General features: G+C 40.3%; 2 protein-coding genes across 2 annotated transcripts; both read left to right on the forward strand.

The window, feature by feature from the left end:
- The first annotated feature begins 2,778 nt into the window (after window positions 1-2,778).
- rab5if (RAB5 interacting factor) lies at window positions 2,779-6,371 on the forward strand. The gene is made up of 4 exons (XM_026366812.1): window positions 2,779-3,085; window positions 4,196-4,299; window positions 4,446-4,575; window positions 4,981-6,371. Exons 1-4 carry the CDS (start codon window positions 2,978-2,980, stop codon window positions 5,020-5,022), a joined length of 384 nt encoding a protein of 127 aa, XP_026222597.1. The 5' UTR covers window positions 2,779-2,977; the 3' UTR covers window positions 5,023-6,371.
- A 457-nt stretch (window positions 6,372-6,828) lies between these two features.
- Window positions 6,829-13,742, forward strand: zgc:158828 (probable ATP-dependent RNA helicase DHX35). Its single transcript, XM_026368832.1, has 21 exons — window positions 6,829-6,888; window positions 7,277-7,404; window positions 7,557-7,649; window positions 7,997-8,074; window positions 8,187-8,291; window positions 8,367-8,428; window positions 8,718-8,787; window positions 8,890-8,949; window positions 9,303-9,415; window positions 9,507-9,603; window positions 9,783-9,941; window positions 10,162-10,372; window positions 10,552-10,676; window positions 10,937-10,991; window positions 11,144-11,334; window positions 11,436-11,513; window positions 11,646-11,775; window positions 11,897-11,978; window positions 12,080-12,151; window positions 12,303-12,414; window positions 12,559-13,742. The coding sequence occupies exons 1-21, from the start codon at window positions 6,849-6,851 to the stop codon at window positions 12,595-12,597; spliced, it is 2,100 nt and encodes a 699-aa protein (XP_026224617.1). The 5' UTR covers window positions 6,829-6,848; the 3' UTR covers window positions 12,598-13,742.
- The last annotated feature ends 13,917 nt before the right edge of the window (window positions 13,743-27,659 follow it).

Below are 27,659 nucleotides of genomic sequence, written 5' to 3' on the forward strand. Positions count from 1 at the left end.
TGTAATGATAACATGTGGCCACAGATAAAAGTTTCCATTATACATTATAGCCCAGGCTATTTTTTGCACAGAAACACCTAACTCATACTGGAATATGACCCCAACCCATCTCTTATGTGTGTCGCCTCCTATGTGGAAAAATGCTTGAGTCAGATTTTGACACAGAGTCAACACAGGATGTTGTGGAGTACAAGGTGGTGCAAGTACTTAGACTAGGGGGTCATCTGGGTGTAAAAAAAAAGTGAGTCAAGCAGCTAAAATCAGATTCAAACAGTTTACTGTAATATTAATATATGTTGTATAAAAGCTTACTGTGAAAGGTTCACGCTTCCAAATCCATATGTATATACACCCAGCAGCCAGTTTATTAGGTACAATGCAGCACACACCTAGTTACATCACAAACGACAACCCTAAAATGGCAGTAAAGTTTAATCAATAAACAAACAACATGACAATTTTAATTTCAAGCCTGCTCTCAGACACTTCAGTTTCATTTTCATTCTCATGTTTTAACAATACATTTAGTGAATATTTGGTTTCACTATCCAGGCTACATTGGCCAATCACTCAGTTTAAAGTGGTTATTAAGTAATTAAGCATTCAGATACAGTCAGTCAGTTGTGGTTATAATAAATCAGTGTTGATCAAGTAAGGGGGTGAGGCCAGATGAATTTCAAATTGTAGAGGGAAGCTTATCACCATCATCATCATCATCATTATTATTATTATTATTATTATTATTATTATTATTATTATAAATGAAGCCCTCTGCTGGACAAAAGAAATATTGACAGAAATATCTCAATGACTCAAAACATGAGAGGAAAGGACGCCTAAACAGCTAAGAACAAGCAGAACAATATTTGGACGTTCACTCAACAACTGTACCTGTTTTGGTGCCACAGATAATGCACAGATCAGTTTTTATGGTGTCTGATGAAATGCTTGAAGCAAACAATGGAGTAGTGACACGTAAAGATCTATTTGCATTGATTTATTGACAGCGGCTTTACACATATTCAGGTTTATGCTGAAAATGTGTCTTAATCAGGTTAAAATCTTTTTTGGGAAAACAACAGTTTGATGGAAGAAGCAAATATGTCGGCATATATAACAGCTTAAAGAGAGAGAAAAAAACTCTTCAGTGGTTCCTCATAATCTGCCTCCTTGGTAAGGAGTATCACTTAAATCTTTCAGGGTTTTGCCTGTGTTGTTTAATTTCACAGTTGTTGCCACTTGGTGATTAATTCATTGTCCTTTGAATTAATTATTAATAAAGTCATAGTTGCTATACGATGTAGGCTTCTTATTTTGATTAGAAAATCTCAGTAAAAAGATCAAAGTTCTCTGGTCACCGTTTGTCAAATGTAACTTTCTGGTGTTCTTTGTCTTCTATAAATGGATAATACACTATCTAAAAACTAACAGTCTAAATATCTCTTTAGGGGTTTGGTCTACAGACAGACCAAATGATTAATGGAAGCTAAAAGTAATGTGTAGTTTATTGTCAGCTCTAATGGTAGTTGTAAAAACTTTTTGCTTCATTGAAGTGTATGATTCATCAAAGGTTACCTATAATTGTGGGAGTAAAAAACGATGTTCAGATTCTATTTCTTACTTTATGTATGTTTACACTAAAACAATGCATCATACACACTTTCTGATTTTATTCTTTTGCCCCTTACTATTGTTTTGTACCTGTTGTAACAATTCAATTTCCCCACTGTGGAATCAATAAAGATTTATCTTATCTTATCTTATCTTATCTTATCTTATCTTATCTTATCTTATCTTATCTTACACTGTTTCTATTTTTCTTACCTCACAGAATGTTGTTAAATGTTAAAATTATTTGTTAAAATACATACTGCATTATTATTATATCATAAACCATGCACAAGCCCCATATTTACTCCATGTTACTGATTAATTTCAAATTTGGTGGAAATTTGAACCACAAAACCTCAATTTTCCTTGTTTTAATTATACTACTTTAATTAACACAGAGAAAGCCTCAGGCAAGGTAATTTTTAATCTATAGCAGTACTACTGTGAGGCTGCAACCCACAATTATTTCCACAATTTATTCATCTGAAAATATGATAGTAAATTCTGAAAGTATGTTATTTTGATACCAAAAGCCAAAAATAAACATTTTCAATTTTGACCAAAAGTAAAACCCCTCAAATAGTTGAGTTCAGTGTGAAATTAGCAAAATTTCACATTTGACAAAGGAGTAATCCATGATCAATCATTCAGCAAGTGCACAGACTGGTATCTAGTGTCTGGGGCAATAATGAAGCTGAGAATAGGTCAGGGCCCTACAGCAGAGTTTTACCCCTCCGAGGTTAAACCAGGCAATGCATTGTTTCGATAAGCTCATTCAGTGTCACCAGCATGCATTTCCTTCACGGTTGCATTAATTTAAAGGCAAAATCTTGTACTGATGATAGGATCCTGACATTGATATCTTGGTATATGCCAGTGCCAGCAGGGGAAGAAAAAAACCAACAGGTGAAAAAACCTGATCAGTGAGTACATTCAGGTAGTCAGCTGGCCTGATTGTGTTGCCAGCTGAAACATATCAATCACGGCTCTCAGCTGTTTGCTTAGTGAAATCCAGGAGGTCACTTATCTTGGTCAGTGTGTCTGAAACTCATTCATTACCGAGTCTTCACCACTGTGGGTCGCTGTAGATTTTTAATCATTTCCGGCAGCAGCGTCGCAGAAACGTCGCACTCTCTCATTGGCTATTGGTGGCTGGGGTCAAACAACACTGCGCATGCTCTGATCGTCTTTTCGGTTAGCCACTGAAATCTGTCAGCTCAGCGGAGCGTCCATTCCTCTAATACCCTGTAGTATTTCGTCGTACGTTGTTCCTTTGGTCAACCTTAGAAACCTAAATCTACTTTGACCCGTTGTCACATTTGGACTCTAGCTTCACGACGTCTGTAGACGAAGGAAATAGCAAAGAATGACGAGCAGTTCAAAGCGGAAAGAAGAAAGTCATCTGCTGAATGGAGGTGTAAAACAGTCCACATGGAGCAAAGCCTTCAACAGTAACGCCGTTTGGGAAGAGAAGGTCAGTCAGTCGCCCTGTGTAAGAGTACTCTGTTAGGGCTGCTACTCTGCTGTAGTCGCTGTTGGCTGCCCTGAACCTCACCAATCACCAAAGTTTCGCCAGGTCTAAATATGGCTATCTGGTGCTAGCTGCCATGCTAAGTTGAGGATTAATCTAGTTGCCTGGGATAGCTGTCATATCTACATGGACACCCTTAAGTTTTCTTTCGTACGTTTTTGAGTTAAAACAAAACAAAGAAAGTGAATACCAGTATCCAGTGGGGATTCACGACTAAAACAATCCAAAGGATCATGTCATTGAAATGTTTTATACATTTCAGATACTGCTCCTTCACACCACAGTGAGGCAGTCTAGAACTGCAGCTAGCTATTAAACGACCCGCTAATCTCTTAATTAAATTAATTGTTTAATGAGTTATTCAGTTTAAAGTTGTGAAACACATAAAATGTTAATTAATATCACATTTCGAATTGCAAACAGAGAAAGACCACAAATCATCACATTAAAGAGAATGAAAAATATATTTTTTGCTTCAAAAATACTTTCTCAATTGCTAAGAAATGACAAAAATACTCACTTATATAAAATATAAAAATAAAATCAGTCACTGTTTTATTCTTTCTTTCATGTAGTGAATTTTCTTATAGGTTTGTGTATAACCGTTACCTAACGTTTACCCAACCACGCAACCACAACTTAAACTAAGCTAAATGAATCCGCTACCCAAACCACAGAGGTGAGGGCTACAGTAGACAATCTTTGAAGAAAAAACAAACCAAACAGTTAAATGTGTCACCACGGCTGAGGTCACCAGGTTGTTTAGTAAAACATGAGATTATGCATCCCTTCCACAAATGTATAGCAGTCATTTTTTCTGTTGGGACTTTCATCTCAACAACAACAACAACAACAACAACAACAACTGATTATGTGCATCAGGGTTGGATGTGGATGTGCTTTTCCCTCATATACAAATGCCTAATATAAAATAATGTCAGGAAAAAAATTTAAGAAATTAACAGGATCACCAAGCTAATGCTTTTAAGTGTCATTTCTATCCTGTTTTTTTTTTTTTTTTTGTCTGACGCTTTGCTCTGTTTTCTCTTGCAGGATGAATTTTTAGATGTGATTTACTGGCTTCGACAAATTATTGCAGTAATACTTGGAGTAATATGGGGCGTTGCGCCATTGAAAGGATTTCTGGGAATAGCCATGTAAGTATTGTGATGTAATATACTATACATACTGTATGACATACAGTAAATTGCAAAATGAGAAATTTCTTTTGCTGAGTCTCTTCATACGCGATTACCCCAAAGAAAACACTAATTCTAACATCTTTATGTGATTGTCCTGTTAGATTCTGCATCATCAACGCTGGCGTCCTTTATGTATACTTCAGCAGCTTTCAGCAGATTGACGAGGAAGAGTATGGTGGCACGTGGGAACTCACCAAAGAAGGCTTCATGACATCTTTTGCCCTTTTTCTGGTGGGGATGCTAATTATTATTGAAACATATTGTATATTTTATACAAAATATTCTTAATTGAGCTTGGCTTTCTTCAGAAATATAAATTAAAAAAATGACCCATTTTCTCCAAAATATATTACTTAGAGTATATGCACTGACATCTTTTACCTTCCTAAATTCTATATGAATCAGCATAAGACTTGTCTTTGCTTCAAAGAACAAAGCCTGGATTTTATCCCATATTTCATTCAGAAATGATTATTGCATTCTGATTATATTTTGAGGGCCAATCATCAAATGTAATTTAAAGAAAAAGAAGTGCATTTAGTATACTTGTTACAGCCATGTCATAACATGCAGCTGTTTGTAATATGTGTGTTTTGATGTTTAATTTTGAATCTGTCATTTTTTCGTCTTTACCAGGTGGTGTGGATAATCTTTTACACAGCTCTACATTTTGACTGAGGAAAGTCCTTAGGAGACTAAATACGAACATTTCTGTTGAAGTAAATTGTCAAGACACAGGAACTTCATGGCTTACTCGGGGTAACCACTCCCACATACAGTATGACTTCTGGGTGTGCAGAGCATCATGGAAATCCTAGTTTGAATGACAAGACACTGAAAGACCACTGCGATAAACATGTTCAAATTATGTACTTTGCTCTAATTTTAGGGTTCCATTTCGATGCACTCTTCATTGTTGTACAATATTTCTTTCCTCACTTCATTGTCACCATGTTTTACAAAACACTAAAGATAAAGAAAAAGCAAATAGATCAGGTGAGCTTTGTGGCAGGTCAGTTTATGTTGGAACAGTATGTTGAAGTAAAACGGAATGAGAATGGCTTTTTTCTTGATCGGCTTGTTGCATCGTCTTTTTTACATTTAAGAAGTACGACAGACACAAAAAGCTGCGTGTGAGATTCATCCCATTTAACTGCACATAAGCTGGTCACTCAAATTACAAGAATGCAACAACAAGGGATCATCTTACCTCTAGTCACTCAAAAATTGTGCTGTTTGCCTTCTTGAGAAATTAATTAGGCTTTTACAAAACTAATTATATAAAACGTGTAATTTCAGTAGTGCTCAGCAAAGATTACTGTTAGGGTTACCAGCTACAGTGTGTGTGTGTGTGTTTGTATGTGGGAGCTAACATCAGAACAAATCCTGGTTGTAAGATACATGTATCGGCCAATATCCTGTAATAATGACAATATCTGCAAATTGTATCAAAGCACTCTTCAGTCAGGAACTCAAAAGCATCTATTTGTCCATCCAAATTACCTTTCAAAACAAAAGAGCGTGAAACCCTGCATGCTGATGCAAATGTTCACAGATTAAGCTAAAACCTGGTCTGTGCACTGCCGTAATTTGTGATTTTATATATCTAGATGTCATTTACTAATGGCATTAGTTAGGAGGGTAGAAATAATTTAAGTTCATTTTCTCACATGTAGCTTCCAGATCAAAGTCTTACCTGTTATTTTGACATTAATTTAAACTTCTGTCTGTAAGTTCTGTACAATGTCCCTTTTGTCAAATCCGCATTGTATTACACAGATTTATTTGTACTTATGTTATGTCTTGTTTGATGTAACATATTTCTCAGTATTTTATAGTGAAGAACTTTTAAAATCTGTTCTTGCAAAGTTATTGTAATGATACTGTTATATTAGATATGCAGCTGGTGTTTGAAAGGATTGTATTTTCTGATCAAATCTTTTGAGAATCATTAAACATGGGCTTTATTTGGCCTCCATTTTCAAAGAAGTTGCCTCTGCTTTTATTGAAATATAGAAGAAATTCTGTTTCTGTGTAAATGTCAAATGATTGATTCAGTAATAAAAACGTTTTGCACTGATCTGCATACTTTATGCTATGGGGTAGCGAGCTGAACTATAACAATTGGAGATTGTGTTCACTGGGTAGACTGGTCCAGGATGTAGTGGAGTTGTGGGATCACATCAAGAGAGGAGGACTTCAACTCCAGGTCATAACCAAGTTGTCCTTTTTAAATTTTGGCTTAGTGGCAAACATTAGCCACTGGTACATTTGGGAGTCACCTCATTTTTAGGGACACAGCTGAGTAAACCATAACATAATAACTTTGTAATGATCAATGAATTAAAACTTGACAACACTGCTTGCTAGTGTGATCGGCTTATTGATTTTTAATAATAACCCATGTTCCTTATAATATAATACTTATATCATTCATCCAATCGCTGTAGGAAGCGTGACGTCATCAAACGGAAGCAAAAAAACCATGTGACGTAGTGGCCAAGATGGCGGCTCCCCTCTCCACGATGAAATTTTGGAAGCCGGGTAAGTAGCAAAAAAAAAAAAGGCTATACTTGTCGTTTGGTGCGTGTTTAGTCGGGTTTGTGTTCGTTAGCGGACAGATGCTGGTGCTAACGAGTCCGGTTCGGTTCGGTTTCAGTCGCCTTCACGGCAGCTGCGTGATATCTGCAGCCCGCTCACTCCGGGCAGCGATAGCTCTGCGGAGTCAAACTCAAACGGGCTGAATCAAAACACACAGCGACACGACTGCATGTGACCTGTGAGGGGCTTTGGTCCCTCGCAGGTCTCTCATTTCATGTCAGTGCATCGCGTAAAAACCCCCTCACCGTCGTCCTCCCAGTCCTCAGTCCTCAGCCTGCTTACACTTGAATAAAACATCTTCTGTTCACCTTGACCATCTGCTTTGCTCCAGGCTCTGAGGCTCCGGGGATCTCAGAGGAGCGGGAGCTCAACACAGAGACCACCGGCTCCCCCATCATTTTCAACCCGCACACCGCCCTCTCCATAGAGAAACAACGACAGAAACTTCCCGTTTTCAAGGTCTCTCTCTCTCTCTGTCTCTCTCACACACACACACACCTCACTGTGTCTTTAGGCTGACTTTGTCACAGTGATGAATGTGCTCTAGCGTGTGTCTCTGCGTGATTTTAATGGCTGTTAATGCGCTTTTCTGTGTATTGTCTCCAATTCAGCACAGAAACAACATCTTGTACTTGGTGGAGAGCTACCAGACAGTCATCATAGTTGGTGAGACAGGATGTGGTAAAACAACACAGATACCTCAGGTTAGTACTGTATAATTCAGTCCATGCAACATTGTGGCACCACTGAAACCTGCTCAAAATGAATAATAATACGTTTGTTGCATTCAAAACCTTAAATCCAAAGTCACATACGCACCAACATTGCCGCAGTGGACTTATAACCTCTCTATGGCGTAACTCCCATAGTGGTTTTTACATGACCTTGGCTGCTGCTTAGTACCCTAATTTTTTTTTTTAGCAGGGTTTGGATCACATCAGCTAGAGTGTAATTTATGCAGTGCCTGCTGTTTTGCAACACTGATGTCTCTTGTGCTTTGTACTCAAATTTTTTTGGGATCTTCTTTCTGTTTTTATCTGACTCCTTTCAGTACCTGCTGGAAGCTGGCTGGGCAGCCGAGGGGAAGGTGATTGGAGTGACACAGCCTAGACGCGTGGCTGCTATCTCTGTAAGAGCTCTGCCGATGTCCCGTTACAGCTCAGCTGTGCCATTGTTTTGTCATTTCACCCCAGGATACATGGCTGCTTCAGATTTCTTTCTACGCCTCTTTCTCCTGGTAGGTAGCTAATCGTGTTGCAGAGGAGCGGGGGGCCCTGCTGGGACATGAGGTGGGATACACCATCCGATTTGATGACTGCTGTGATCCCCACGCCACGAGGATCAAGGTAATCCCCAACAGATGTGTTTGGTCTCTCTTTCCTGGTACCTTACATTATTTAAATGTCCCTGTGTCCTGTCAGTTCCTTACAGATGGCATGCTGGTGCGGGAGATGATGGCGGATCCTCTGTTGAAAAAATACAGGCACGTTTTCACGGCAGATGTTTTTACTTGTAACAGAACACAATACAGTGATGTTATTAATAACTGTAGTGGTGGATCTGTTTTATACATCTATACAACTAACTCATGACACAGCCAGCATGCACTATACCAGGGTCCTGTAGATGTAATTCACCCATAGTTGTTAATTATTGGTAGTGTTGTTACAAATGTCCTAATGTGATTTTGTTAATGTGTCTGTAAGCTTGTGTATGTTATCAATATGGGTTTGGATTCACTCTAATGCCCTTTATCATTCTGTTATACCCAGTGTGTTGATGCTGGACGAAGCACATGAGAGAACCCTGTACACAGACATAGCCATTGGTTTGCTAAAGAAGGTAATGCTCATTAATGTCATAAAAACGATATATGTCACAGTTGCGACATATATTTCCATTTTCACTTTTCTCACTGTCATGTTTTCTCACTTTCCTCAATAGATTCAGAAGAAGCGGCGAGACCTCAGGGTGATTGTGGCCTCTGCCACTCTGGATGCCAAGGTGACTGCATCATTAAGATGAACAGATATGCTTGATTAGCGAGGACAGCCAAACAAAGGCAGGCGGGGGGAAAGTTGATGTCCGGTCAGATCACATTGTACTGACATCTGTGATACACTGATGAAAGAAAGACACAATCAGGGCACGACTGCGCTGAGCATTAAGCGAGTCAGCTGAAATGCCGTATCGGACATCTAGTGTGCTTTCTGTTTAAAAGCCTGTTATCTCCACATGCAGATTATTTTGTTGCACTTCAGTAGTAATGTCAGAATGAGGGCAACTAGAGTCTGTATCTCTTCCGCAATGTTCCCTCATGTTGCCTTCACTAACTGTAATATCACTTCCATCTGAAGAAATTCCATGACTTCTTCAACCTGAATGAGTCTGGTGATCCCGTCAAGGACACGTGTGGAATTCTGACAGTGGAGGGAAGAACCTTTCCGGTGGACATCTTCTACACCGTCAGGTACTGAAAACACAATAAACACAGCTGATGTGTAAATGCTCTGTTAGTTATTTATTTTGTTCATGCTGAACTGTCATTGGTCTGTTGTCAGCCCTGTTCCTGATTATGTTAAGGCCACAGTAGAGACAGTGCTAAAGATCCACGAGACAGAAGAAGATGGAGATGTCCTGGCTTTTCTCACTGGACAGGTTAACGATCAAGTTCTTACCAATATTAAGTCTTTATTTATTTTCTTGGGTTTTGACTGGCAGAAAGGTCAAACCTGTATAGACAACAGTGTCCTGTGTGTTTATTTTATTGTGTTGTTGTGTGGGCTTATTTTTTTTTGTTTATTGTTTTACTTGTCATCTTATTGCTGTGGCCTTAGGAAGAGGTGGAGAAGGTGGTGTCCCTCCTGCAGGACCAGGCCAGGTCTCTGTCACGATATGGCATGAAGAAACACCTGAGAATTTTGCCCATGTACTCCGGTCTCCCATATGCTGAGCAGATGAAGGTCTTCGAGAGGGCGCCCTCCTCTGTTCGCAAGGTAAATGCGACTCAATTAGTTGTTGTGCATTTATAAAGTCCAAAATAAAGCCTGACGATCTAACTAGAACAGAGAATTTGTTATTTTAAAATGTAGTATGATTTAATGGGAAGCCCCAGAGTTGAGTCAGTTTGTACAGGAGCTGACGTAGAAAGACACAGTAGCCAGTAGAACCATTTACAGAGAAACTGTCTCATTCCTGTCTTATGTTTTTGTCCAGGTTGTGGTGGCCACTAATATAGCTGAGACCTCAATCACTATAAATGGAATTGTATTTGTCATCGATTGTGCATTTGTGAAGCTGCGAGCCTACAATCCTCGCACTGCCATCGAATCACTGCTGGTCACCCCCATCTCCAAGGCTTCAGCCAGTCAGAGGGCTGGAAGAGCTGGCCGAAACCGACCCGGGAAATGCTTTAGGCTATACACAGGTATGTGTGAGTCTGCAGGAATACAAGAATGACAATAATGTAGGGACTGTGTAGAAACTGTTAGAGAAGAGTCTAATTGTTAACATTTGAGATGAGATGTTGTATTCTATAGTCAGTCCTCCTTCCTCCACTGTGTGTTTTTCTCTCTGTGTTTTTATTGCCTCCATTTCTCTCACCAGAGGAGGACTTTGAGAAACTGCCTGCCTCTACTGTGCCAGAGATGCAGCGCACCAATTTGGCCTCTGTCATCCTGCAGCTTAAAGCATTAGGCATTGACAATGTGCTGCGCTTCAGCTTCCTATCAGTGAGTAGCTCCCTTTGCATCCACAGGGTGGCTGTGATGTGTTCACCCACTGTGAAAGCAATTGTACTTTACATTTTAATTAGCGAGAATGCCCCCTGGCCTTTGCGGAAAAATGCATAGAAACCATAAAAATAAACACAGTTGTTGACTGTTTGTGCTTTTAAAGATGCAATGACACGACCTCACAGATCGTCACTTTCCTCTGTCTTTTAGAGCAAGTATTATAAATGCTGGCTTTTTCATTTATTATAACTCCACAGCCTCCTCCAGCTCAGACCATGGTTCAGGCTCTTGAACTGCTTTACGCTCTGGGAGGTAAGAAAAAAAGAAGATCAGCATGAGTAAAAAGGCACTCTGTCCTTCAACTGCAACACTGGTGTTCAGAAATGTGTGTCAGCATGCATATGCAAACATGGGTGTCCTTGTACAACGTGCACAATCTTAACCCTGTGTGTTTCTGTTGGCAGGCCTAGACCATTACGGCCGTTTGACTGATCCCATGGGTGTGCGGATGGCCGAGTTTCCTCTCAGTCCCATGTTTGCCAAGATGCTCCTAGAATCAGGAAACTTTGGCTGCTCCAAAGAGATTGTTACCATAGCAGCAATGATGCAGATTCAGAATATATTTTCTGTGCCACCCAATCAGAAGAAAGTTGCTGTAAGTGGAAAAACAGGCTTTCAAAAGGAGCAAGTTGTATATTTTGCAGAAATGCTTTCTCAGCATAATGATTATCCAGTTTTTGCTATCTCACCCTGCAGGCTCGAGAGCACAGGAAATTTGCAGTAGCTGAGGGAGACCACCTTACCATGCTGAATGTGTATGAAGCATTCATTAAGGTATAATGTGTGTATGTGTGTGCACTGCATATTCAAATAGTTCAGTTAGTGGCAATGACTATTTGGAGCAGAAGTCAGGGATTAATGCAACTTGAGTCAAGTCTAATATACTGTTTCCTTTCTTTGCTGCAGCATCAGAAGAGCTCCCAGTGGTGTCAGGAACATTTTCTCAATTACAAGGGTCTGCTGCGGGCAGTGACTGTACGAGAGCAGCTCCGGCGTCTCATGAACAAGTTTAAGGTGCCACGGACCTCCAGTGAAGGTGTGCACAGAATGAGCCCTGCTATTTTATATCACGTGTGATATAAACGCAGTGACATCTTCTGACTGGGTAGCTGGCAACTCCTCTTGTTTTCAGACATTTTTCTTTATGTCTTGTACAGGGGATCCTGATGTGATCTTGAAGTGCATTGTATCTGGATTTTTCGCAAATGCAGCTCGCATCCACCATTCTGGTTCCTACCGGTGAGAGAGTTCTGTGCAATTTATTCTTTTTGATGTTTAACGTTTTAATGTCTTCACATGCTTTAAAGTCAATTTTCACTCTATTTCTTTTGCTGTGCCAGAACTTTGCGAGATGATCGTGAGCTCCACATCCACCCCAACTCTGTGCTGTTTGGAGAAAAACCTCCAAAATGGTAAGTACATATTGCTTGCACGTTATGCTGATGCAGTGCTATTTAGCTCCTTTATTTTTGCACATTCACCGTACGCAGGCATTTAGGTGTTGTTGTTTGAAAATGTGTCTGAGAACTGTGCTTAATATGTCCAGTCTTGTCTTCTCTTCAGGGTTGTCTTCAATGAAGTGGTGCAGACGGCGAAATACTACATGCGCGATGTGACTGCTGTTGAATCTTCCTGGTTGGTTGAGTTGGCTCCTCACTTTTACAAGCAGGCTAAGGTAAGCCAATAAAAGAAACCCCACTTTTCCCTTTTGTTAAATCATTTGTGTTTTTGTGTTTTTAACTTATGACATAGTGATTTGTTTTGTTGTTTTAATAGTGCCATCTGGATATTACTGTTTCTTGCCTCCTTTCCCTTTCAGCACGGTTCACTGGCCAGCAAGAGATCCAGGGTCCTCTAAATTTTGCCACAGTTTCACCAAGTGAAGACAGGAACACTCATTGAACTAAATGGAGAAATTGCTCAACTTTCCACTGTGCCCCTCTTCATTCCATTGTATATAAAGATGTAACATATATTTATTGTCCATGTTCACCTGCACAACTCTTTCACACTATATGACCATGCTAGAATAGGATTAAATGGATATATTTTTAGTGTTAATGTCAACTTGCTTCATTCTAAAGCGATGTAGTTTATATTTGACCTGTGAGAGTAAATGAATGTGAGATGAACCCCCCGCTGTGCCTGATGTGTGTCCGTTCAAGCATGGTCATGTTCAGAGCAGAGCTCAGGTCCAGGGGACGATGCCTGGGCCACACGCCTGTCCACATCTGGTTCTAGTCCTCATTCATTTTTTAAAAATTGCTTGTATTTTTTTTTTTTTCCATTGTATGATAAATAATGGAAGACAATGGGATGCGAGGATGTTTCCATTGGAGAGACTTATGTTTTTGTTTTTTTAATAATTTAAATTAATTTGCTCCCTCCATAGCCTGGGTGCCTTTGTTTTTAATTAGTTCACTGTATCTCCAATTTATTTTCACAGAGAATGTAGATGTAATTATTTTTCAAAAAATTATTTTCAGTCAACTTCAGATCTTACATTTAACGATACTGTGAAAATCTGCTTTACCCTTGCTTCCTTGTTTTTCATTCTGTGTTGCCATTTAACAGCAGTCTAGCTCAGACATAGTGGCCTTGTCACCACTCTGTGCCAGTTTTCTTTATCAGCCTAGTTCACATTTCCTTTTCAGATGGAATGTGCAAATACACCCAAGCATTGTAAATGAACGGCTGTGAAATCAAAACTAAAATTGAAGTGCCATTTATTCCTGTGACGACAAAGTGCGTTCAGACGTGCTTCCAAAGCCTCAAAGACACAGTAGCATTTATCAGATTTCAGGCATCTCTTTAGCCATTGTTTCCCTTGCATCTACATCTTCTACCACATGTTCAGTAAATAATCAGTTCCAGTATTTATCATTTCCATATATCCATTCATATGTTCCACGTTTCTGCTGCTTTTGTCTTTAGTACTTTTTCTTCAGAGGTATTTGGCTCTGAAAGCTTCAGTGAGTAGTTTATTAAAGGTTGGTCATTTTACTCTGCTGGGATATACTTTCAAACCAAACCAAATTTACCTTCTGTCTGCATGTTTTTTGTAGAATCTTTTAACAACTGTAGATTCGATAAAACTAATCAAGCCACAGAACAATGAACCATACCGTAGTTAGACAAACCAACTCAGTTTAGAGGCGTATACCAATGTAACACAATTACCTTTGCATGTTCAATGGTACTCTTATGTAGACCGTAAACTTAAGATCACCTAGTAGACTGCAAATAGAAACATTTCAAACATCATTTTTGCTGATACTGAAAATGTATGCAGCCAAAGCAGTACTCTGTAGACCTGTGGAATTGCTCATCTGTGAGATAAAAACTGTCACCTACCAATTCATCCTCACATCCTCAAATAAAGCCTTATTACATGCATTTAGTGATGTCTTTTAATTCGTCCACTGAGCTGCAGATCCTGTACTCTTTATGCAGTGTAGACTTTTGCCAGGTGGTGTCACTCTTGTACCATAAGCAAAGGAAAACCAGACTCATTCAGAGTCATTTGCTGGTTTGGGGGGATTGTTGAGTGTATGTATCATTTCCTCATTGGGATACGTGTGTAACTTTGTTCCAGTTCTCACTGATTTCATGACATTATTCTTAAGAGTGCAAGCTTGATATGATTAAAAAATATTTAGTGCTGGTCTCTACTGTTTTACTGCTTTAAGAAGAGATGCTAATTCAATATGATGTATAAAATGCAGTAAATCCTGCTGCTGCTGCTGGTGGGGTCCTGATGCGAGACCATCACAACCATTTACTTAAGTACTTAAGTGCAGTTTGAAGAGATTTCTACTTTGCGTAATTTCAGTTTCTACAACTTCACACATACTTTGACTTCAGTACATTTCAAAGCCCATATCTTATTTTCACTTCACAATAAAATAATCAGATTGTATTAATTAATTTTATGATTATTAAACGGTGTAAGGTGTATGAAATAACCTACATCATCATAGGCTGCAACAATGAAGTCATGAATACAATGATGTATCAGTAATTATAATCTAATAGTATCATATTCACTGGTGTGAGATTAACCAATCTGGATAAAGAGTACTTATACTTTCTAATTGTTTTGTTTAGTTGTTTAGTAATTTGCAATAATAGTAGCTATTTAGATTTATATACTAATCCTACATGAAGATGACTCATTATTATATAGAATTTATTTGTCCCATATTCGTAAATTAACGCGTTAACTCAAAGACCGGATCACGTCATGAGATCCCACTGGAGGGCAGGTGTGACTCCCAACAGCACCTCAGGGGGGAAGCACTGAGCACTGAGCACTTCCGGGTTGATCAGCACGCCTCACACGAAGAAGAAAGAAATGCGCCAACTTTCCTCACCTGTAATTCTCAGGTGAGAAGCGTGAGCGTCTGTCTGCTCTGTCCAGTAGCTGCTGAACCCCTAAAGTGTGTTTTTCCAGATGGTAAATGAGTTGTTGGATATTAAATAAGGTATGCATCTTTAAAAAATGGTTAACCTACCTCTTTGTTGGCTTTTTTACTGGCTAGCTTGCTAGTTGCTAGTGCTGTAGATACACATTCACAGTTAGCCTTAGCCCTAACTTCTGTTGCTGCTGTTTAATTGTTTAGAGAGCTGGCTACACATTAATATTACACATGAATATTAATGTGTAATATTGATGTGTAAAAGTGATCTAAAGTACTAAATAAATAGCCTAATTCCCATATATCATATTGTCATATGTCCTATTCTTCCTGCTGTGTTTCCATGATACTTTATGGAGTCAAACATTTGTCGTCTTGCCGTGCAGTATTACAATCATGCTAAAATTTTAACTTTAAAATGTTTTTTTTAACCCTTTTATTCTCCTTATTAACATTGGAGTGGACCACGAATGCTGAATTCTTGACTCAAAGTCAAACTTGTTTTAGATTAAGGGTTAAGCCACAGGAGCTTGTACCTCATTCAGAGGAGTAACAGGTGTCTTGGTCTCCTGCACTAGTCCCCTTCTTGCATGGTCACTCAGTTTTGGAGGACAGGCTGCTCATATGTCATATGACTGCCCCCATTTCTTAATGAACAATGTTGAACAGTACTTCACATTATTGGAAATACATCCATTCCTCACTGATGATTTAGCTGAGCTACTTCGAAGGGCTAAATATCAGTGCAATCATTTATATTTTAGTTTTATATATATTTTTTTTATTAAATGATTTTGCTTTGTAGGGGCAAGATGATGTCTTTTTGCTGTTGATCAGTGTCCAAAAACATAATTAAACAATTCAGTGTTGTAAATATAAATGTGAAAAAATAAAATTAAGGGAAATAACTCTTATACCTTTAACCCTGTGTTTCTGCAGAGATCAGATCGTGGTTGCAGCTTCCAGGTGTGAATGTTTGTGTAAATGTGTGAATCTGGTCACTCGTCAAGTGACCAGGTTCACAAGTGACCTCTCTGTGAAACCTCCCCACGTAAATAAAGATTAAAACTATATCTTGTCTCTCAGATCTTGACATGTACCTATCTATATTCTCACTTCGCTGAAACAGGAATAGATGGAAAAATACACTGTGTAACTCATACCTTCCTGAAACATTTCGTAGTTCAAATAAGCACATCCTGCACAGCCCAAACAGCAGAGAACTGTAAAGAAATTGTGAATGTTACTAAATAAATTCTAATGTGGATTTTATTATACATTGTTTTTTGATTAGTCAGGTTTTTTTGTCCATTGTGTAAGTGGCAGAATTTAGCATCTGTATGTGGGCAATAGATCTTTTCATAAAAAGATGCAAAAGTATAATGAGCCATTTGTCACTTTGTTGTTACTTATGATTATTTATTACTGATGCAGTTTTAAGAGTTGCAGTAATTTCATATGAGAACCCAAATCACTGTTTATTAAAAGACACAAATGATCTTCTATGATTAATTTGACTGTAGTGTCTTAATGTGTCCTGTATTTTAGGGATCATCGTCAGACAAAGTGTCATCTGATGAGAATTAGGCTTTTGTATAACTACTCTGCTGAAGAAGGACAAAAACAAGTAAGAGGGTAAAAGCTAATTTTCTACATGTGTTTTTCAGTTCCAATCAGTTGCCCATTGGTGTTGTGTAAGAATGTACATACATGGCATGACAGCCAGATGTATTAGTGATTAATCGTGTGCTTGTGACTTGGACGAGGCAGCAGTTTGAACAGGTTGTGTGTACGTGGTTGAGTGTTTCTCTCCAAGTTTCAGTGCTGTCAAAAATCATTGACGTGTTCCATCCAAGTCAAGGAATGTTTAACTGTTTGTAAATGGTTTGATGGGAACGCAAGTCATGTGTGAATTGTAATTACCCCCTGTTCAAAGTTTCTACATGTTTTGAAAGAAAACACTGTGGTTAATTTTTTCTTCCACTCAGTGATCCACCAGTTCACTGGCTGAACAACCATATTTGTGCTTCATCGTGTATAATAACTTATTATTTTACAAATACCTGACTCTATTCATTAAAAGGAAATAATGTAAAGTTTTAGACATATTACATGGGTGAGGTCATCTCAGAACATTTTAATAGCTTGAACAAAAAACTGTATTTCCAAGTCGTATGGATTTAAAAAAAAAGATTTCAAGCATAGGAGGAATTTTTACATTTGGTAGGGAGAATGCAATCAGTAACATGGGACTCGCAGAGGCCTCCTCGGGTGACAAATTGAAAGTGTCTCGGTCTAGTTTATAGCCCTGATCAGGTCAACGAAAAATATTGGAGGTCTGGGTGAGGAGACAGGCCCGCCTGGTGCAGATAAATGGACTGATCATTTCTTATTGAGAAACAATTCCTAAAAGGTAGTTTACTGTGTGACTGGGGAAGCGGAGAGCAGAACACGCACCCGCTGCTCCCTCCCTGACCCTTCCTCCAGTGCTGGAATTAAATGGATAGAGAGAACGCTTGTTTCTGATGGCACTCCTCCGCTGGAGAGACACTCCATTTGTTATGAAGTAGGGGTTCTGATGAAGTGTAGGGAGCTCCTCTTTCTTTTTTCCCCCTTTTTTTTCATCCTTCCTTTTTCAGGCACTACAAGGCCGGCCTTCAGTCTGCTTCACATGAAATGGATGGAAGGAGCCGATTGAATTTTACACTCCTCTGGTCATGATTAATGTGCTTGGTGTGGGGCGTGTTGGTAGTGAAACACAACTTCCACTAGCTGGTGCTCAAGCTCCTCCATGGCTGTGCCCTGATAACTTTGCTGAGGGGTTACTTTGTGGGGGAGGGGGGCGGGTGACCGTTAAAGCGGGGCAATTTTGTTCAAGAAACCGGTTGTCTCATAGCCCACAACCCCTTTAACTCCTCTACCCTTGTGTTAATAGAAAATCTGTGCTGTTGCCCACTCACTCGTTATTACTTCATGGTCAGTTTCTCAGTGTGCTCTGTTCCCAGTGTTACTTGGCAGGCCATCCCATAAATGTCAGTTTATCACTTAACCCATTGTTAAAGGGTGAGAGTCCTAATAAAAGATGCCAGGTCATGTTAGCGGATTCCTTAACAGATGCTCACATTGTCTGCTTACTTATTCAGCCTACATGTATGGACCTGAAATTACACTGGATTTTTCTGAAGAGTGGACCATTTGTCTTTGAAAATGTATTTATTTAAAATTTTTACAGTAAGTTAAAACGTCAAGCAAAGTTGTACGAAATAGTAAAGGTGAAGTACTAAAAAAACACAAAATTTGCAGTCGCGTATGTTTCATTAGGTCCATAAGCTTTTAAGTAAACACAGAAATTACCCAGTGATAACATTATTGTGTTATCCTGTGCATTAGAAAATTAAGCCATTATCACGATCATATTAGTATCTGATGTTGAGGGACCCATGTTTAAAGGCGTTAAGGACAATAAGGCTTGAACACTGTGGATTTACAGCGTTTTAAGTGACAGATCAGTAAAGAAGTAACTCAGTGGATGAGGCAGTCCACTGAGCAGGAATAGGAGCAGGTTTAAGTCTGAGAAATGAAAGGGAAGTAAAGGTAGTTCAGCCTATACAGTTGAGACTTTTTCTATTTAGTTTCAGTATTCAGTCAGTTTTTTTTTATTTTAATATCTGCAACATCATAATCTCATTTCCTCATCACTGCTGTTTATCTGTTTCCAAATAATTTCTGCCATCTGCTGTATACATATCAAATGTGTTTATATTGTTATACCACAATAGTAGCCCTATAAGTGGATTGTATGTTGCCCTGCTGGAACTCTGAGTTCATCCTCCTCTGTAGTCCAAACCCTGCTACGATCATCAGGACTTCGGCAGATGATGGATGGAGCTGTCTCCCTCCAGGTTGTCATAGCATCTGTTGCATGGTGCTCACTGCTCTGTCAATGCTTGCGTGCACACAGATAGGGTCTACACCACTGTTTGTGCGTGGGCCATTTGGTGGGTAATTATAGGAAATGGAAATAGACAAGCTCACTGTACTTTTCAACACACAGCTCTTATATTTCGAAATTGTGTTTTCTCACATTGTTGGTAACAAAGTGAGCTGGTCTTTTTGGGGGTAATATTTCACACAATCGCAATAAAAGATGTGATCCTGGTCCTCTTTAGCTTGACTTAAGCTGACTCTTAACAGAATGGGTGTTGCACTGGTTCATAGGTGGCTGTCAGGTTCATCCTCTAAGGGGGTGAAGGCACAGAGAGAGGAGATAACTGGAGATAAAAACAATGGGAGAGGGACGAAGGGAGGGATGGCTGAATGAGGGAGAAATCAATAGGAAATCAGTGTTTGGGGAGGGCCTGTCGTTTATCAGGTGACACGGTTAAACAGCGTTAAGGCACTAAAAGTGAGAAAAATATGGGCCATCCCCATGCTGGTATTGATCACAGTGGAATGGGGCGGCAGAAGGCCGAAGCCACTAATAAAATAAGACGTATCTGAGTGGGAATCAGCCAGGAATCGATGGGCATGGTGATCAAGGCCAAAAACATCTTCACTGGAATTTAAGCTCGCTCTTCTGCCATGTGCCCCTGTGCCCCCTTTACACGCCTCACCGTGAGCATGGGTTTGGTGAGATGGAAATGACGGGGTCACTTCGAGGTCCTTCAGGCTGGACTGACCTGTTCTACAAAGACATGTGAAAGCAAGAGTGGTAATAAAAGCTTGAATTGCCTGAGTGATCATGAGGCAAGGATAAGGAAGAGAAAATGTCAATGTATTTTTAAACTTGTTTATGTAAATTATAAGTACTTCCAGATTTGTATCGTTATTCTTATGAGTTGCTTGTTTTTCACTAATAGATCTCTGGTTTTCATGCAGTCTGAACAGGCAAAACCCAAATCTGAAATTGAGTGTAGGCATTCAGTGCTGTTTATTGTTGGAATGATCAATGTAATAGGACACTTCTAGGCAACACCTGTCAGTCACATATTCCAATACTTTTGCTAACATGAAAAATGGGTGAGTTCAAACAACGGGCGCTATCTTCTAAGTTGTGTATCGGATCTAGACGGAAATAAAAGCTGAAATGTTGATCTGTTGTCTCATATTCATGTTTTGAGGTTAATCCTGAATGTTTTTTCAGTTTACAGCAAAATAAAGGAACTGACCTCACTGTTCCAATACTTTTGGAGGGGAGTGTAGGTCACATTTATCTTGACTGCTATTCACAACTTTTTGATGAAATATATTTATTGATTTGATTGTGAGGTATGTTATTACACTTGTTACATGTGTAACATTGGTTGAAATGCTCAGGAATACTTATTTTTAAATGTTTTACATTGAGTGATTTTGTTTCCCCAGAAGTAAAGATCTACTGAAAGGTCCTTAAACTTCATGATTTATTTCACACTGACATGCACTGTTAACTTTGTAACTTTATTGCGTCATCTTAGTTTAATTTGCCATAGGAGTCAGCACTGAGTGATCAACAAGGCTGAGCTGAGAGTGATTAGCAGGGTGCATCTCAGTTCAGTTTGTTGATCATTTGGTGCTGACTGAAAAACACCTATAGCAAAATAAACTTTGGAGTGTGCATGAGCTCACACATCCAGTTAAGCAGTCTTCATATTTTCTGTTTAATCTAAGCAAATTAAGTGCATATGCCACTTAAGATATGTGTTTGAAACGATGAAAATGTTAAAACATATAAAAGGATGTGAAATGTTTTGGTTTGAAAACTGTTGGACGTCTCTCACTTTTCTTGATCTGCCCTCATTTAAAAGCTGCTGTGTTGGTTTTGTTGGTGGTGATTTTGTTTCAAAATGGGCAGTAAGAAAACAAAACAAAAAACAAGGAAATCAGTTCTCGTGGTGGCTAAACATCTGGTAGTAGGCATTTAATGAGTTTAGAGAGACATAGAGAAGGAGAGTTTTAGCACTGGCACAATGGTGTAAATAGACAGAATATCTCTATACAGACCTCATAGTCTTCTATCCCTTCCCAGTTCCTCTTCTGCCCTCTCCTTTATTGCTCAGCAGATGGTGCATGGACGATTCTCTGGAACAGATATCGTAGCAGAAGCAAACAAAGAACGTGCGGCCTGAAATCCGAAGAGACACCCGATCCGATAATTTGAAGATGTTCTCTATGGTTTTTCTGTGCATTGAGGAGTTCATACTGTAAACAGACGCCAGCAGGCTTACTGTCCACAAGTGGGAATGAGAACATGGGACGCTGTTTGCCTTTGAACCCCCTTTAGTCGGTCTCTGCTCTCCGTACATAGTATATCTCTCAACAGCACATTGATAACACCGTTTAATGATGAGATGTGTAACAGCTGCTGTAGTTCTTGGAAAGTTCTTTATCACTCCTGGATGCTTCTCTTCATGTAATTTGGAAGTTTTACATATCGAGGAAAGATGGAAACTGAATTGTGTAATTCAGACATGGTGTCACTTTGCAGCATAGAGCATGTCAGAAGTGTGCACGACGTAGTAGTATTGCATTGTTCAGGACAGTGAGGTTACAAGGGCCATGGCTTAGAAGAGGGAGGAAATACTAAAGACACAGTGGCCAGAATCAGTGTCAGTAAGAGACAGTGTATTTTCTTATCTCTACATTTTTCTGCGCCTCGTACCGTGGTATGTTTAACAAGTGCTACAAGTGTGAGGGGACTGAGGAGAGAGCAGAAGTGTGACAAATAGCAGCAGATCATGCAGAAAATGTGCAATGCTAAACATCAGTTACTGCACATGGGAGAAATGGTGTGTTTGTGCAGTGTTTGCTGTCCAAGGAGTTCTGCTGGGGAAGTTGGGTGGGGGGGAGAGAAACAGAGTTGCTCTCACAGCTGGGGACTTGGAATTGAATACATGGCTTCATTTTCACAGTTTAAAAAAATTATGTTGAGGGGGGCAGAAAATCTTGCTGGGGTTTTGAGTTTCTTTTGATGTGTCCTGATGACGATTATGAAATCCAATAAAAACTAATTAGGAAATTAGGAGGCAGATCAATAAGGTTTGCTCTGGTGGAGCGTGCTGTTTGTGTGAGTGTGTGCGTGGTGGTCAGTTTCTCGTCAACCTCCTTCTGCCCAGGGAGTGTGTTGCAGCTCTGACCCGGCCAAAGCAATTGTTAGTGATACTCCTCTGTGGATTCAGCGTGCTCTACCCTCATATGGCTGTAATTTATATTTTGTTGACTGCCGGTTTCTTCGTCCGTATGTAATTTGATTCTATGTGTTCTCATTTTTGCTAATTCCACCCTTCTAATGTTACCCCTAATGTACTCTGAAACCTCTTTATTGCTCTGGATTTGCTTTGCTTACTTAATTTATTTATTTAGAGTTGGTTTGACTACCACAAAAACAAGTGACGTAGTGGTATTGCATTGACAGAAATGTGATGGAGGGTTGTATGAGGTTTCTGTCTCGCCCTTGTCTTGAAAGACGAATGGCTGTGTTCTGATACTGTTTAGAAAACCATGCTATCTGGAAAATGACACTTTCAGCACTTTAATAAAAGTAACCAAAAAAGTTTAATATGCAGGAAATTAATATCTGTTTGTGGTAGCCTCTCAATCGTGGCTACAGCGCAAACTGAAGCTGAAATATAGCAAAAGACTTTTCACTTCTCACATAGTGTGAGAAAAAGCATAAGGAAGACAAGTTTGGATGTGAATGTATCTAGGTTTCACTTATAGGGTTTAGGGCTATGGTAGCTTCGGGGTAGGGGTTTAGATGAGGGGTATATGGGTGACGGGTGGGTTCAAGCCATCAGTCTGGAGGATAACAAATGAGGCCAAGTGGATAGCAGGGTGTATCGGACAGTACTGGCTCCTCCCTGCTTCTCTGTCACACCCCAGTCCTCTCCTTGGCCGTACTTGCTGCCCACTAGTTGGTATGGAAATGGGGCCTTATATAGCGGCCAGACCCGTCCGTGTCCGTGGCTGGCGATTTGTCCTTGTCTAATTACGGCTGCTGGCTGCTGCCCGCATGCACATGACTAATGGAGGGGCCGGAGATGGGGAGGGGCGAGGTTGGATGCGCGGCGGGCAGTGGAGGAGGAGGAAGCAGTGGACGAGCAGGCCGGCCGCTGGTGATTTGTGGACCAGGCACTCTGTCATTGCCCTGGACCCATTTGTCTTCAAGAGGAGCTGGGGTGGAGGTAGTAGTGGTGGTGGTGGGGGCTCCAGGGCAGAAAATGGTTTACAATGACTCCCATTTTCCAGCACTTTCATCCCTGGCCAAAGCAGCAGGCACGGTTTGCCAACGATGGGATGGAATAGGCGGCTGACGTGATGTAGGATATGACAGAAACCTTGACAGCTTGCTGCTGCTATTTCTTTTTAGGGGCTGGCTTGATGGCCACCCTCCCTCTCCCCTGAGAGCCAGCCTTATCGGTTTTCTCCCTGTCATGTGGCAAGAGCAGAGGCTCTGTAGATTCAATGCTCGCTGTCTGGACTCTAACTTGGAGACCAATTTTTTCTCACATGCCTGCGACTGTGCACATACATCACCCACAGCTTAGACTGTGGAGGCTGTTGTGTTTCTTCTTTATGTCACCATTCAAAGTTCAGCAGGTGTAACTCAACCAGAGATGGTAGTGATTATAGATGATCAATGGAATTAAATAGTGCTAGTGAAGATCCTATTAGTCATTGATTGGAGAGGTAGCAAAGTACATTTTAGGTGCATTTCATACCAGCTCCTCAGTCTCTGCTGGCTTTTTATTTCCCTCCAGTTATGTGCAGGTTGCTTAAACCACCTGCGTCCCTTTTCCACCTGGGGTTCTTATTAGATGCAAGCTAAGGTTTCTTCTCCCGCACAGACAGGAAAGAGCAGCAGTAGGGCAGGAACTACTAACTCTGTATTGATTTTACACAGTTTTTTATCTGCCCCCCTTTGCTCTTTCTCCAGGTCTTCTTAAGTAAATAAACACCAGATTTGTCATGTTTGTCCAGAGAGAGGAGTGGGTCGATGGATAGGGGATAGGGGGTGGTGGAGAGAGGCCAGGCCCAGGCCTTGTGTTGGGTCAGCCATGATTCATTCTGCCATCTCATGGATGGAGGGATTTGGGTAGGATTGTTGAAGGGTTCCTGTGGAGCCTCTCTCTGACCTCCCTTGCTCCCGTCCCTCCCCTAACGCTCCTGGACAGCCCCGGTCCTAAATCACCGGCTGTCAGTGTGTTGGCAGAACAATGGTGCAGGATCTTCTGCTCCGTCTCAGGCTCCAGCTGACTGGACACCGTTTCCTCCATCGTTAGTGTGAGCATGTACCCTTTGCAGTCCTTCCTGGCCCCCGAGCCCCACAGGGCCCGAAGAGGCCTAGCTTGATGGTTTGAGTTGCTGAGCTTGAGGACTGTTGCTGTGGGGGTAGGGAGGAAGAGGAGAAGCCCCAAGGATATTAAATGCTGTCTCTTTGTTTGTTTTATATTCAGATCATTTTATTCTGGTCATGAGATTTAAAAATAAAACCTCAGGAACGATGAAGAACAAGGAAACTCAGCAAATGCCACATTTATAAAATGAAATTGCTCTGAAACAATAACTTTGTTGTTCAATTCATGAGTAGTAATATATATTTTGTTATTTCAACATATATCCTTGGGTGTTGGACGTTATTAGCCCAAAACAACTTTGAGAATGCTACATCTCACCCTTTTTAATCAATTCATTGTAATAATGCACATATTAATCAACAATGAAAATTATCTTTATATGCAGGCAAACTAATAAATTGATCACTGAAATACTCTCTCAGTCACTGGCTGACTCTCTTCTTACCATTTGCTTGATTGTTTTCTCTGACTTGCCGATTTGTCCTCCTCCGTTTACCATTTAAAGTCAAGAGTCTGAGGTCAATCTATCAAATCTCCTAGCTGAGGGTCGATCAATATGTCAGCAGCCCGACACTCTCCCGGCAGTTATGATGTTCGTGGTCCTGCACCTGCCTCGGCTGCTGTTACTGCCGCTACAGTGCGCTGAGCAGGGGATCGAACCCAGCCTGTCAGGGTGCCTGACAAAAAGCATGAATCACTATTACTGGAGTTGCTGTTTGCTTCCCGGTGCTCGGCAGACATGTGGAACGTGTGATGCACTGTGAGTGGAGTACTAGTGTGGACCACATACGCACACACCTACTCTTTGTAGAAGAAAAAGTTTTTTGTAACAAAAACCTTAATATTCAGAAATGTAAGGGTGAAATTACTACACACAAACAGAGACGCAGTAGGCAGAGACACCCACCCACACACCTAAATGTGCACACTTTATCACTCAATTAAGTGTCAGTTAGTATTTGACCCATTAGCTCCTGGAACCTGATCCCGCCTGCCCACCACCTCTGGACTTGTTAGTCCGGTGTGAGTTCAGTTCATTGGGCCTGGAGCGGCTCCGGTTACCCCTCTAATCTCATTTGAATGCTTTAGCCACAGCTAGCGGATGCCTGCATGTCCGACAAACAGCCCACACACTAATAGCATATGCTTTGTGTTTATGGTTGTGTGTGCGCTGCATGTGTTCATGCGCATGCACAAAACAATACTCGTATGGATCTGTTACTGAATAGCGAGTACGGGGAATAGGATGTTAAATAATGGTTTGTGTGCGTGTGCACAGGCTGTGTGTTTGTGTGCAGAAATAATATTCCAGTTTACAGGATGCAATTTCCCCTTAATATGCCCATCCTAATGTAATTTGGCGTCTATGGAGTGTCTGTGCGCTGGGCCGGGCTGGTGTGTGTTTCTGCTGACTGCACCTGTTTTGTGTTTATATGGATGAGTGGCTCTCTGGGAGAGCATTATGCATCCTTTTCAGCATTTAAAGATTATGTGCACGGTGGTGGCAGAAGCATTAGACAAACAAGGAAATATGTCTTTGATTAAAATATCTTTTATCTCTTTATTGATTAAAAGGCTTAGTTTGGTAATAGAATGTCTCTGCCCAGCCCCTCTGGGCCTTTCCTTTCTGTATTGTGCCTTCTGTTTTTTTTTTTCTTTCAATTCCTCCTCAAGATAAAAGAAAGTGGATGTAAGTAGTAAATGATGTAAGTAGAGTATTTTAGTATTTCACCTGTATCAACTTATTAATGATCACACTTTTGCTTTTCTGTTTTGATCAGTGACGGGTAAGCAGGCTGACATCACTACTGTTTCACACGTTACGAACTCGCACTGTTTAAGTTGGTTTTTTAATGTTGGCTGTCGAGCAGTAACTATATGCTTTTCAAATATTTACAGTAAGTGCTTTGGAAAAGAGTACATATAAATCAGGGATGGTTGTTGATAAAGTGGAGACGAGACAGTTTCTGATGGTATGATCACCTTTTATTTCAATGTTCAAAATGGTGGCCACCATCCAGATGATCAGTTGTTTACTTATTTTTTGTTATTTGCCATTAACTGTAGTTTAATGACAAGTTTGTATCATGATCCAACACAAATATTAAAAACTGTTTTGTTTGCCCTCAGTAAATATCCCTGAGAATAAAGCCGAAATGTTTAGTTAATAGTTCATTTCAATAGAAAGGAAATCATATGTAGAATCAGTTTATCATGATGTTTTAGTTTATTTTAAAGAAGTAAGAACATTCAGTCTGTAATTTTGTTTAATATTTTGGACATTGGACTTGTGAACTTGTACTCTTACACGGTGTATTCCTCTGTTGCATTTCTAGGAACAATAATATACTAATAATTTACAAGTGAGCAGTTGTAGTAGTTGAAGTTTCCACTAGCTCGTGCACCTTGTTATTTTGCCCAGGATACCTTTTGAACTTTGTCTTCTTTGAAAGCTAACATGAGTTGACATGGCTGAGTGACTACAGGCACATTTACCCAAACACGGCGAATGTCTTCCCTGTAATGACTTGATATTCTTCGGTGACTTCTACACAACAGGGTCAAGCCCTGTCTGTACCTCATTAGTCAGGTCATGAGACAAGCTGGGTGAGAGGCCACGTCATGTCTTTAACTGAGAACATTTATATCTGTGTCCCTGTGAATGCCACAGTGTCAAGTTTTTTTAGTCTTAATGTAGATGACAAAGAGAGATAGAGGAGGTAAGTGTGATTTTAGTGTGTGTGCATCTTGTGTGCTTGATGGGGAGAGACATAGCTGAGGCTGAATGAGAACAGATGGAGATGTGCTCTTTAATTAACCCTGCAGAATCACAAGGCTGAAAACAGGCCTCAGTCCGTGAATAACATCGAGCACATCCAGGGTGTGTGTAAGGTGCAGTGTTAGTGTATATGACTTCTCCGGGTGTGTGTTAGAGTGTGTGTGTGTGGGTGTGTATGGAGTCTGGTGTGAAGTAGCCGGAGCATCGACCCATTCCCCCATCCCCCTTCCCTAGAGCAGGGCGTTTTATTTCTCATTAGCGTGCAGCAAACTGCTGGGGGATGAAATTTGCTAACAGGAATTAAAAGTGCATTAACACATCTGAGAGATTCATTTCTGCTAATAGTTTTATTAGTGCTCTGACCTTTCAGTTCATTAGAGGACTGCAG

Source organism: Anabas testudineus, chromosome 7 (assembly GCF_900324465.2).
Source record: "Anabas testudineus chromosome 7, fAnaTes1.2, whole genome shotgun sequence".
NCBI lineage: Eukaryota > Metazoa > Chordata > Actinopteri > Anabantiformes > Anabantidae > Anabas > Anabas testudineus.

Coding starts and splice junctions, on each gene's coding strand:
- rab5if (XM_026366812.1), top strand. CDS start 2,978: ATGACGAGCAGTTCAAAGCGGAAAGAAGAAAGTCATCTGCTGAATGGA. Junction 4,300..4,445: donor GGATTTCTGGGAATAGCCAT/GTAAGTATTGTG, acceptor TTGTCCTGTTAG/ATTCTGCATCATCAACGCTG. Junction 4,576..4,980: donor CATCTTTTGCCCTTTTTCTG/GTGGGGATGCTA, acceptor CGTCTTTACCAG/GTGGTGTGGATAATCTTTTA.
- zgc:158828 (XM_026368832.1), top strand. CDS start 6,849: ATGGCGGCTCCCCTCTCCACGATGAAATTTTGGAAGCCGG. Junction 10,677..10,936: donor TGCGCTTCAGCTTCCTATCA/GTGAGTAGCTCC, acceptor ATAACTCCACAG/CCTCCTCCAGCTCAGACCAT. Junction 12,152..12,302: donor GGAGAAAAACCTCCAAAATG/GTAAGTACATAT, acceptor TCTTCTCTTCAG/GGTTGTCTTCAATGAAGTGG.